Below are 13,353 nucleotides of genomic sequence, written 5' to 3'. Positions count from 1 at the left end.
ATCTAGGATAATATTTTCTTGTGTAGTAATTATATTTGTTACTTGTAGGTATTTCACATACAACAAATATCAAAAACACTAAAATTAAAACATAATCTACAAAACTACAAGTAAAAAACCAAACGCTGTCAGCCAATAACTCTAACCTACCTATCTCTGGGAGCAGTTTCGTTTTTAGGGTCATCAAAAAAAAATAACCCTAACCTACCTATCTCTGGGAGCAGTTTCGTTTTTAGGGTCATCAAAAAAAAAATAACCCTAACCTACCTATCTCTGGGAGCAGTTTCGTTTTTAGGGTCATCAAAAAAAATAACCCTAACCTACCTATTTGAAAGAAACCTGGTTATTTTTACCACTAGCATTAAAAAAAAGAGAAAATATGGAGATAGAGAATATTTAGTTAGTGAAAAAAAAACCTACTGGTTATTTTAACTACTGGGATTAAAAAGAAAAGGGAATAAATTGAGAAAAGGAAAATTTAGTTTATGAAAAAATGTACACGAAAAATTAAATAAAGCGAAGAAATTCCACTGGGAAAAAATGAAAACGGAGTAATTGCCTCGAAGAAAAAATGATTTGCGGAAATTATGGGCCATTTTAGCGAGGCGATCCAAATTAAAAGGCTCAAAGTCTAACTAACATTATTGTTAGTTAGACTTTGAGCCCGGGAAAGCGCAACGTACGAGCAACCTACAGCTAGTTCCCTGAGCCCAAGGTCGACCACTACCCTAGGCAATGTTAACCCCTGCGATTTATGGATGGTGACCGCCCATGCTATAAACGTAAGTGGAAATTGACTCCTGGAACAGCCATGCCCTTGAACTAAAATCGCTAAAAAAAATTTCAAACAAAAACTCAAACGAATACGCTTACCTCGCGCTTCGCGCTCGCTTGATCAATCAGCAATACGATGTTTAAGTGCAAAAAAAAAAATAAAAAAAATTGCATTTACTGGGGATCGAACCGGGTACCTATCCCATATCCTTGCTTGTAAGCGTCTTTCCAACTGCGCTATGATAGCATTTAGATGAGCTGACGAAATTTGGTTACTTATTCTCGAGTAAGAATTTAAATATCTAATCTAAAGAGAATAAAGTGTATAGGGGGCAGCACAGGAGCCGTCAGATCTTTGGCGCGAAGCGTAGATATGTAGTTTATGATTCCGATGTAGCCCACGAGATGGCAGAACCTACTATGCACAAGGAAACGTACTTACGAGAACGGTAGATGGTAGCACTTGCTTTGGCAATGTACATGTGCACATATGTTTCCGATTCAGGCCACAAGATGGCAGGCCCTCCAACGCGCACGGTCCCTATAGTGGGCGCGCGTGAACTATAGGGGGTAGCATAGGAGCCGTCAGATTTTTGGCGTGAGGCGTAAATGTGACGTTTATGCTTCCGATGTAGTCCACAAGATGACAGAACCTACTATGCATAAGGAAACGTACCTACAAGAACGGTAGATGGTAGAACTTGTTTTGGCAATGTACATGTTTCCGATTCAGGCCACAAGATGGCAGACCCTCCAACGCGCACGGTCCCTATATTTATTTATTTAAACTTTATTGCACAAAGTATATACAAAAATGTACAAATGGCGGACTTAATGCCAAATGGCATTCTCTACCAGTCAACCATAGGGCCAAACAGACATCTACAATTGGTGCAGAGAGAGAAATATACCTATTCAGTGAATATAAAAAAAGCAAACTATACATATAAACTACATAAATAAATAAAATATATATAAACTACTACATATTTATACAATACATACTATAAATATAATAATGATGGATATTATTCGAACTCTTGTTTTAGCAAATGCTTACGCAACAACCGCTTAAAAGAAAACTTACTTGGAGCTTGTCTAATATTTAGAGGGAGTGAATTCCAAAGACGACTAGCCTGGACGGCGAAAGAATTAGTCATAAAACCAGTACGGTGAGAAGGTATGGTCAGTTTGAGAACGCGGGAGGTACGCAGCTCACATCCTGGACGAGGAGTATCGAAGACGAATTTACTTTTGAGATATCCAGGAGCAGAAGGCTCAAACAGGATCGAAAATAGGATACAAAGGATCCGAAAGGACCTACGACGACGGATGGAGAGCCAGTTGAGCTGCCGGCGGTAAAAGGAGACATGATCGTATTTACGAAGTCCAAATATAAATCTAATACAGTTATTGAGTAGACGGTCTAGTTTATTGAGTGATTCCTGAGTGGCATTAGTAGTACACACATCCCCGTAATCAATTATTGGTAACACTAAGGACTGCACTAACATTTTTTTCGTGCTTACAGGCAGAAAGTTTTTAAATTTATATAGAGTTCTAAGTGTACCTGTGACCTTCCGACTTGTCTCCGAGAGCTGACCAGACCAGGAAAGGTTGGAATCTAAAACTAATCCGAGATTCTTAACCCGACTGCTCACCGGAATTACAGTATCCTCAAAAAGGATCGGAGCAACAGGTACTGTACTCAACCTAGACATTTGCCACTGGCTACCTAAAATTATGGCTTGGCATTTAGCTGGATTTACACAAATGCCAAAGCTAGCAGACCACTCGGCGATGTAATCCAAGTCAGCATTTATTGATGAGATAGCCGTGTTTATATCTTCCACGTCAACTTGCGCGTACAGCTGAAGATCGTCTGCGTACAAATGGTAAGAGCATCGAATCTTGGCGGTAATAAGATTAATAAAAATTGAAAAGAGAAAAGGAGAGAGAATACCGCCTTGAGGTACTCCAGTACTCAGTTCAGACCAATCAGATAACGAGCGGCTGGCACGGACTGCCTGGGCTCTATCGGAAAGATATGAAAAGAACCACTTTGTGGCATCTGAAGAAACCTGCAAATGAGTAAGAGTAGCCAAAAGTAGGTCATGGTCTACCGCATTAAAGGCGTTGGAGAAATCTATCAGCACTAACACCGTAACTTTGGAAGATTCCATACCGAGTCTTATGTCCTCTGTAACTTTAAGTAGAGCAGTGGTGGTGCTGTGTCCAGACCGGAAACCAGACTGCAGCGGTGAAAGGAGACTGTTGCTATGAACAAAGTGTGAGATCTGTTTGTGGGCCGCGGCCTCCAGTATTTTGGACAGAAACGGGAAAATAGATATGGGACGAAAGTGGCTAAGTGAGCTCGGATTATTAATTTTGGGGAGTGGGATGACAAACGCCTTACGCCAGCATGATGGGAAAACGCCAGTGAGTAGAGAAGTATTGACTATGTGAGCAATAACTGGCAAGACGCTGTCCAGAATGTGAATAATCATAAGACGACTGACATTATCATGGCCAACGGCCTTAGATTTAATTGATACTATAATTTTGCGGATTTCTTCAATGGCGACAGGAGAAAAAGTAAAAGTATATGTAGTAGAGGGTTATTGTCATACTAAATTTTGTAGTCACAGTAAATTTACTGCCATCTTTCGATACAGGATTAAAATGAAAATGTAAAAAAAATCAATAAATGTATATATGTATGGATAAATGTTTTTTTTTATTTTTAGAACGCCATATGATTTTGACCCATGTTCTTTTACTGATATGAGTAAAAATTGTTAAATATAAAATGGTGTCGCCATCTAGACGAGCATAGGCCAAAGGTATGGCGCCGTATATTCAAGAATCAAATTTTCTTTAAAGCGCAAAAAGCCATCATCTCTTGCAAAAAATAAACGAATGCGCTTAGCCCGCGCTTGATAAATAAAAAATACGATTTTTTTCATTTTTTCAAAATAAAAAAAATAAAATAAAAAACAACAATTGATACGAAATTTAAGTATAAAAAAATACAAAAAGTTATGTAGCAGCATACAATTACTGGGGATGGAACCAGGGACCTCCCTATGCAAACAAAAAAGCGAACGTTTGCAAAATGCGCCATGATAGTTCTTACTAAAGCTGACGAAATTTAGCTACTGATTCTCAAGTAAAAACTAAATATCTAAATACCGCCGAAACCAGAGATACCAATTTTCTGAATTTTTGGCCATTTAATCTATAAACATATATCAAAAAGAAAAAACTCTTATGATATCGATACGACTATTTGTTTAGGCGACAGGTATCACGACTCCGCCATTTTTTAAAATTTCCAAAAACCGGATTGACAAAAAAAAATTATTTAGTCACAGAATCTGGTCACAAAATTTCATGAGAATCGGTTAAGAATTGCGACCTGTAGAGGAGAACATCCGGAAATACAAAACTAAATAGCTATATACCGCCTAAACCAGCGATAATTTTTTACTGCATTTTTTGCTATTAACTCTGTAAACATGTCTCAAAAAGAAAAAACTCTTATGATATCGATACGACTATTTGTTTAGGCCCCAGGTATCACGACTCCGCCATTTTTAAAAATTTCCAAAAACCGGATTGACAAAAAAAAATTATTTAGTCATAGAATCTGGTCACAAAATTTCACGAGAATCGGTTAAGAATTGCGACCTGTAGAGGAGAACATCCGGACATACGAAAGCAAAATGCCCGAGTCAAAACGTAGACCTTCGCTTCGCTTCGGTCAATAAGTAGTTAAATCTAATAAGAGTCATATTAGATAATATCTTATTGGAAAATCGTAATTTTTTTTAATATTTACAATTTCCTTTACGTGCTAAAAATCAATTGCTTAAGATTATTTATCGCTGATTATTTTGTGGCGACTGGCGGGAACATACACAAAGCCATGACGAGTGGCGGAAGACAGAGGAGGCCTTTGCCCAGCAGTGGGTCACAACATAGACTATTAAAAATATAATAAAAAAAATCGTTTAAAAGATAAATAAATCTACTTCGTTTAGTATTATTAAAATAAGAGGTACTTTTAGATTTTAAGATTATCCCGGAAAATTTAAAAGGTTTTAATAAAAATATTCTGAAGTAGCCGCGATAAACGGTCGCGGTCTGGGTTGCAAGCAGTGAAAATCACAATAAAAAGTATATTATAGTTTAATTATATGACAAATTAGGTTAAGAAATTACTAAATATATTTAATTATATTTTATTTAATGAAGGTAATTAATAAGTTGTTGTATCATATTACGTAATAATATACTAATTATTAGCGCGCATAAATGAAAGAATTAAGTATCTAATTTATAACTTAAATTAAATAAAGATTAATTTTAAAACACTGATAATATCTAAATTATTTTTGTGTACTTACGAAAGACAATGTCATTCTCTCCTCCACGGCTATATGTCTTTTGCGCGCGAAAAACTAAACGCACTACCGCATTCTTACAACATTAGACTTTTCACACAAACACGCAAAACTTTCTTAAAAGTTGTCCAAAGTTCGCGCCGCGACTAACACCGAACTAAACCGTGTTTATCACGTTCAAAAAGTTGTATTGTTCGTCAAAACTTTTTCAGGCTTTACATCAGCTCCACAGATACTGGGAAAAAGGCACGGGCACTATCGACAAAGCGTTCATTTTTTTTTCTTTTTTTTATCTATCAGCCGGTACATACATCCGCGCTCCAAAGTTGTACGGAGTGGAATGGAAGCGCGTCATCAGTTTAAAAAATCAACCCCTTTCGTGGTGGCGGGAAAAAATGCGGCGTTGGGCGGTGGGTGGCCCCGCCGAATCCTTGCCAAGCGATCGCCAGCGGGACGACTTGTCACTTGCCGAATGAGCATAATAATAAGTTTTAATTTAGTTTTTAATTATAATTTGGACGCGATGGTCTATTATTTGGGGCGAAGGCGGCGTGTTGGGAAAGAAAATTTCGTGAGTTTAGAAACGGGTTTTATCATTTTTATTCGTCACGAATACTAAACGTTATAAAACACGTAAAAATGGTTTTGTATAGATTACAATTAGGTACAGACATTTTTTTCACTTATCAATTTGGAATTTTTTTCTATTGTGTCATAAACATTTTTTTAACTCTAGTAGTAATTCTACTGATATTTTATTAATATAATATTATATTAATATGTACTGTTTTGATTTAATATTTTTTTTTACACAAAATCTTAACACACAGAAGCCGAAAGGTATTTTTTACCCATCAAGCTTTTCAAGTCATTAAACTAAAAGTTAGTTCGACTAGCGGACAAGTCAAATTATTTTATTAAATTTATAATGATTGTTTTTGTACGTATTTGGCTACTTGAGGGCTTGGTCACTTTTTCTTTATTAAGTAATATTTCAGTTTAAGTTTTTTATGATATAGGAGGCAAACGAGCAGACGAATCACCTGATGGTAAGCAATCACCGTCGCCCATGGACACCTGTAACACCAGACAAAGTGACCAAGGCCTTCAGTGCCCCAGGCTGAACTCCAGCCTGTCATTTTTTGTTAGTATGTACATATATGACATTTATTTCAGTTTATAATTTATATAGTAGTGTCTCTACTTGAAATAAAAACAAATTAAATTATTTTCAGAAAATAAATTAATTTGTTCTAATACTTCTAATAGTATTAAACTTAATTATTTATTTACAAAGAAAACAACATATTAGTATCCTGTTTACGGCTAATTAATAAATAATTATCCATCTAATGACGCGGCCATGATTGACCATTTGTCGTGTTAATTAATGTAAGGCCGGTAATCCAACTGAATGCCGTACGTAATCAAAATCAATGCCTAATCCATGTATCATAATCTATAGATCACTATCGAGGCTTACAAGAGCAAATGCTGAAGTTATAATTAATATTAACTAGCGACCCGCCCTGGCTTCGCACCTTAACAAATTATACACCTAAACCTTCCCCAAGAATCACTCTATTGATAGGTGAAAACTGCATGAAAATTCGTTCAGTAGTTTTTGAGTTTATCGCGAATATACACATACAGATAGACGCAGCAGGAGACTTTGTTATACAGATTGGCCAAAAAATAACTGCATTCCCGTTGCCAGGGAGATTTTGGGATTATACTGAGCAACTTTTACTATGGGACCGACACCTAAATCGCGAAAAAAAAAATTTGGCTGTTTCATACATTTTGGCTGGTCCATTTTCTATGGGAGGGTAATTTTTTTTTCGCGATTTCGGGGTTGGTCTCATAGTAAAAGTTGCTCAGTATAATGTCAAAACCTCCCTGGCAACGAGAATGCAGTTATTTTTAGCCATCATGTATAAGGCGTAGTGATTCTCAAATACGTAGGTTCAACGGCCCTTTCTCTAAGTAGATTGCTACTTGTGTAAAAAGAGGAAATTAATCATACAGTATGGGACCTCGTTAATCCGGACGGGCTAAAAGGTTTCCGGATTACCGTCTGCAAATATATTATGGTTGAAAAATCACTTGATTAGTAAATAAATTAAAGATTAATGTATGTCTTAACTTACTTTTTATTGTAAGTTTGGTATAGTCAATGTACTTATATTAATATGTATTGATAAAATAAACATATTTAAGTTTTTGTTAAAAACAAATAAAAAACATAACATAATCAAACCAAATCAAATCGAAATTAATGTTATTAAATATTTATCATTTAAAATCATAATTTAAAAGTTAATTCTACCAGCAAACATAAGAGAACAACTCAAAATTTACATTTGATTACTTTGCCTCACATGTGAATAAAATGCAACTTTGTCTTAACATATCACACAAAAGGTCTCGCCGGAAGATCAGCGCTGACTTTTGGGTTAGCATTATGCTGAGGCGGGACAATTTCATGGTAAACTATTTATTTATATTACGATTATTTTTTTTTGTTTTTCTATAGGTACTTGTGTATGTTATAGTTTTTCTTTATAGTCTACTTTGATGTCCCACTGATGGGCAAAGGCCTACCCTCGTTTTCTCCACTCGACCCTGTCATCGGCATTTTACCACCATTTGGGGTAGAATGCGTCCAAGTCGTCCCGCCATCTCCTTTTCGGTCTGCCTAAACCCCGGCCTGCACCGTCTATTGTGTTCCGTGGGTCCCACTCAGTAACCATTTTGGCCCACCTTTCTTATTATAGTTTATCACGAATAAATGCGATGATTCTGATTCTGATTCTGATATTACTGTAATAAAAAAACTATGCAGTAAATTAATCTGGATTGAACTTGCTTGCTAACTGTTTTTTTATGAATATTTTTTAACAGTTTAGTTGGGTATTCATTATAAAATGTGTGTTGTTTTGATTTTATTTTCATGTTTTTTTATATTTTGATAAGCCAAACGTGTACATGTAGGTATTTCTATTAATGTGTACGTAGGTATTATATTTCTGTTAATATCATCAGACATCGTAAATTTTATATCATTTTCGGTGCAGCGGAGTGGTGTTAACGGAAATTGTATAAACAATTTCAACCCTAATGATCAATTAGCGTTAATTACGTTAATATTAACCTTAATTTACCATTTCAGTTAGAATGATATATAGGTACCAATTCCGTTAACACCACTCCGCTGCACCAAAAATGCTATAAAATGTACGATGTCTGAATATCATACATACATTTTCGCACCGGGATTCGAACCCAGGATTAAACTATTATCAGGTTGTTGTTTTTGTAAAACCTAATATCTGCACCAAATCTTAAGATTCGTTTTCAACCAGAAAAACGTAGTCAATTAATTTTTTTAATACTTTTTTTTTTTGTATTCATTTTGTGTAATTGTAGTGAATTTTTCCACTTTTAATTTATTTCTAAAATATACCTAGTCACTAAATTGTCACATGTTTTTGTCATCTGTGTTTGTTTGTCATAAATAAATGTATTTCTTTCTTTCTTTCTTTCTTTCTTTAAATTAAATCTATTAATTCCTTACTCTTGTAACTTCAAAAGCGGGATTATTTTGAAATTAACCCAATGCACCCTATATTACCTAGTTTATCGCGATTCAACCGTAATATAATATAGGTATTTACCTCACTTTTGCATTTTGCAATATTTCAAGGAACGAATTTCGACTCTATTGCTGAGTAACAGGGTACATGATTTCTAGCACGTGTAACTTCGGAAAGGATTGTTTAGTTTCACTTTATTTAGATCCATGATGTTTTGAGTATTTTTTGATTGTACAATAGTAGTTGTCTATGTCAAATTCATCAATGCCAAATAAAATGAAGTTGGGTCAAAATTCTTTTCGTCGTCTTGTTTTTTGTCCCCATAAAATGTGACGGAGTGGAGCTTATGTATGGGGTGAAATTCAGTTTTTATTTTTTCTCAAGGGAATTAAAATCTACACCTAGAAAAACATGCAATAGCACTCAACTTTTTTTATTTATTTGATAAAATACAATAAAAAAGCGTGACAGAGTGGTCAGAAACAAGACAACGGAAATAATTTTGACCCTGTTACATTGGTACTCCGTTTGAGCTTGGGCAAAAATGATTTCGTAGGTATGTCCGGTTGTTCTCCTCTACATAACAGGTCGCATTTCTAACCGATTCTTGTCGAATTTTGAGAGTGGGTTATTATGACTTGTTATTACTATTTAATAGATGTTTTTTCTTGATTTACTTTTTGGAATGTAAGTATTCAAAATGGCGGACTCATAGGGGTTTGCCAGGTTGACAGCTCAAAGGGCAACTTGTCCTTGTCCCGCTCAAGAATCTTCCGGTTCCTGCCCAATATTCTCAATTAAGGACACTTTTGTACCGTTTTTGGAATTCCTGGGCAGGAACCGTAAAAAAATAAATGTTCTTAACTGAGCACATTGGACAGGACGAAGTTACAAGTACTTTATCGGTGTTCAACATATAAGGTTGTCAGTTGGATGATACTGAAATAAATTTAATGCCTTACGCGTTACCCATAACCAACAAATGAAAACATTTTGGCTAAGGAAATTTTAGACTTTAGTCGAAAAGCGTATGACCAAATAAAGCTAATTTCTAGCTGAAAAAAGCATGGGCCTAATGAACACAGCGAAATTATCGTCAACAAGTAACACTGGGATAATCAGCAGTACACGAAAAAAAATCAGTAATTATTCAGATGAAGTTGGACGAGCGAAGGGGGTAGGGGGGGCAAGGGCCGGCCAAAATAAAAACGGTGCGTAGGGGACACCCCACCCCAACAAATGTTATCTAACAGCGTTCGTTTCGCGCCGCGGCGTCGCTCGGCCTCGAATTAGCGAACGTCGAATTTTCAATTTGTACTCCATTTTTTCCGGATAGTTGGGCCCAAAATGTAACGTCTGACGTTTCGTCATTATCGGTTTGCGCGGTCATTATCGCACACATGTGTGGTATTGTCCGCGCGGGTGTGTGTGTAGATTTTTACTCATTAATTTTAAAACGCTCCGGATTTTTTTCAGGGCGGGTGCGAGGGGGCAGGCGGAGGGTGGGAATTGGCGATGGCCGTCGGGCGGGGTGTCACCGGGGGTTATTTAATAGATTGGTCCGCGGCCGAACGGAGCCGTCGATCTGCACTTGTACTCGCGTCATTAACGGGTTGAGAACCGATTTTAGATCGTGAAATAACAGCCTGTTACAGGAAAAGTTGGAGGGCTTATCCGGGCCCGGACCTTAATTGCATTCAAATGCTTAAGTATTTTTATACGACAACTCATTCATTATTCGCGAACTTTAATTGTCTTTCGTCGCTGAGAGCAAACAATTAATGAGAGTTTAAAGAGTTGTTAAAAATTTGAATGATTTTTTTGAAAGGGTGCAGCGTTGTCACAACAATGCTTCAAGCCAACGCGGTCGCGTGGGTTTGCTCGGCAGTATTTTTTGTACAATAAAAGTATTATATTGCCATGCACACATTCATATGCATACATTAACACATTTACTTCTCATTTTTATAATATTTACCCATATTCAGCATCATTATACCTCGAACCTCGAATTTAAACTTTCGTGAGACATCATTTTAAACTGTTTAGACGACAACGGTTTCACTCACTTGGATTTTTAGTCGCTATTGGCGACATGTTGACGGGCCCGAAACATGTCGCCAATAGCGACTAAAAATTCAAGTGAGTGAAACCGTTGTCGTCTAAACAGATCATTAGGTACCTATACCTATTTAACTGAAATTTGACCTATTAAAAAAAGTATAATATATTTATATAATAAGTACCTATAGGTACTTTATCAAAAGGGGTCTAGTCTATCAAGTAATTAAATGAAATGAGATTGTATTTCATGTAATCGTATTGTCTAATAAGCTTAATGATAAGCCAGTAATGTCAGAAAAAACTCAAAACATTACTTTTCAACATCACATCAGAACATTCTATATGTACAAATATGTATTTAACTGTGTTATGAAATAGAGATTCATCAATAGTACAAGAGCAAACCTACACACACTTTGCCCCGCTCAAGCACGTATAAGGTGTCCCGAAAAACTATCCCGAAATTCCCATCCTGCCCGAAAACGTTGTCACAACAACGCAGTGTCCACACATACGCATTTTAAAGAGTTTTTTTTCTGCGGCCGTTCGGCAATGGGGTGGGGAGGAGGGGCAAAATGTGAAAAATACTCGAAAAAAGGCGAAATTGTACCAGATATATAATTAAAGTCCGGCTACAGCAAGCGCGAATGTATTATGCAGAAGGACGCGCGTTGAGGGTACGGTCAGCATTGACAGGGTTCGGTTTTGTTTTTTGGTTTGTTTGTACGTTTTTTTGGTTTACTATTTTGTTATGTGTAAACTATTTAGGGTGTGAACATAAAGTATTGTCCAAAAACTGATGCGTTTGTTAATTGCTTATAACTTTTTGATAAATGCAGGATTTGCATCACGTGTTATGTCAGGAATGACAGTGTTTGGTGTTTTGTTTTTGTTTATTAGGGAATTCGGCTTTGCTGTGTATGCATGATACTCGTGATTTATCCGAATGCGAGATTAAAATGTAAACATTTTTTGCTTATTGTAATTTTTAACTAGAAGTAACATGTTAATATAGGTTTCACTTTTTTAATATCGCACTCAAGTTAGTAAGTATATCATATCCTTGTCTTCATACCCCAAAACTGATTCCTTGCAGTTTCAGGGCATGAAGACATATATATTATTATGTAAACTAAGTATATTTCATCAATATTTCAAGTCCTGTGAAGCATTTGTTAAAGACACCGGTACTATATGCTAAAGCTTGCTGCATTCATCATGCCTAACTTATGAAAAGATAATGACAATAAGCATGTGTCACTTCTAAAGTTTCAAGTTTCAATGGGTGAATACCACGTTTATACCAGTGCCCTGTTTATCAAAAGCTTGTAACATGTAATAAGTGGAAGTCCCTTTTTGGCAGCTTTTGTTAGAAAGGGACTTCCACTTTATAGGCACAGGATTGGACTCTAGTTTACCACCATCGCGTTTTAAAAAAAATACTTCAATAACTCTCCTGATTTCGTCGACCGTACCGGGCGGGACGAAATGGACGAGAAAAATTAATTGAACTGATACATATTTGTATGTTTGTGGCGTGACAAATCACTTCGCGTTTAGTCGATCGAGTCTGAGAATAACCCCTCGTTAGGAACCCTGGGGAGTGGGGAGTGGACGGAGTTACGGGTCTCGGGGTCTTATTCTGAAAACATGATTATCATCATCTTCCTCGCGTTATCCCGGCATTTTGCCACGGCTCATTAGACTTAGTCATTAGAAAATGGCAGGAAATTTAAAATTTGTATGGGCTATCGATTCGCGCCTATACTTTTCAAATTGGCCGCTTTTTTCTACTGAGAGAGCTGCGGTGCCAGAGACATCTTCCTCGCGTTATTCCGGCAATCTGCCGCGGCTCATGGGAGCCGGGGGTCCTCTTGGCAACTAATCCCGAGAATTGGCGTAGACACTAGTTTTTACGAAAGCGACTGCCATCTGACCTTCCAACGCAGAGGGTAAACTAGGCCTTATTGGGATTAGTCCGGTTTCCTCACGATGTTTTCCTTCACCGAAAAGTGACTGGTAAATATCAAATGATATTTCGTACATTAGTTCCGAAAAACCCATTGGTACTAGGCAGGGTTTGATCCCGCAACCTCCGGATTGAAAGTCGCACGCTTTTACCGCTAGGCCACCGGCGCTATTTCACCGAAAACATTAATGATGTATGCAATTTGTTTTTAGGAATTTTAATAAATCATATTCCATTGCTAACGAGACAATATGTATTTACCTACATATGATATGCGTAATAGGTTTAGTTAAAAATTTAAAAACATTTTTTATTTAATCGGTGAAATATAAAAAGTATTTCAACAATCAAATACTTGAAATTATTTATGACATTCACACTTACGCGCGTCATGTTGTTAAGATATTACTTATTAAATAGACTGGCGTCTACGTCTGCGGCGTGCGTCGTCCACCACGCCATGTTTTAGATCTTAATTTTTTTTTCTAAGTTTAAATATGTCTAATGTAGCGTATCATATTTGTTTTGTATCTTGTTGATAAAG

General features: G+C 36.5%; 1 protein-coding gene across 6 annotated transcripts in view; it reads right to left on the bottom strand.

The window, feature by feature from the left end:
- Positions 1-13,353, bottom strand: part of LOC134796357 (POU domain, class 6, transcription factor 2) — a 237,559-nt gene that overhangs the window by 61,994 nt on the left and 162,212 nt on the right. The window contains exon 1 of one of the 6 annotated variants that reach the window (XM_063768521.1): positions 5,184-5,213. The exons of the other annotated variants lie outside the window; for them this stretch is intronic. Within the exon in view, the coding sequence (XP_063624591.1) occupies positions 5,184-5,198 (15 nt within the window). The 5' untranslated portion in view covers positions 5,199-5,213. Of the gene's footprint in view, positions 1-5,183; positions 5,214-13,353 lie in introns of those variants that run through there. 6 annotated transcript variants of the gene reach the window in all.

The sequence above is a fragment of the Cydia splendana genome, chromosome 13 (assembly GCF_910591565.1).
Source record: "Cydia splendana chromosome 13, ilCydSple1.2, whole genome shotgun sequence".
Classification (NCBI taxonomy): domain Eukaryota; kingdom Metazoa; phylum Arthropoda; class Insecta; order Lepidoptera; family Tortricidae; genus Cydia; species Cydia splendana.
This window is presented reverse-complemented; position numbering and strand designations above follow the sequence as displayed.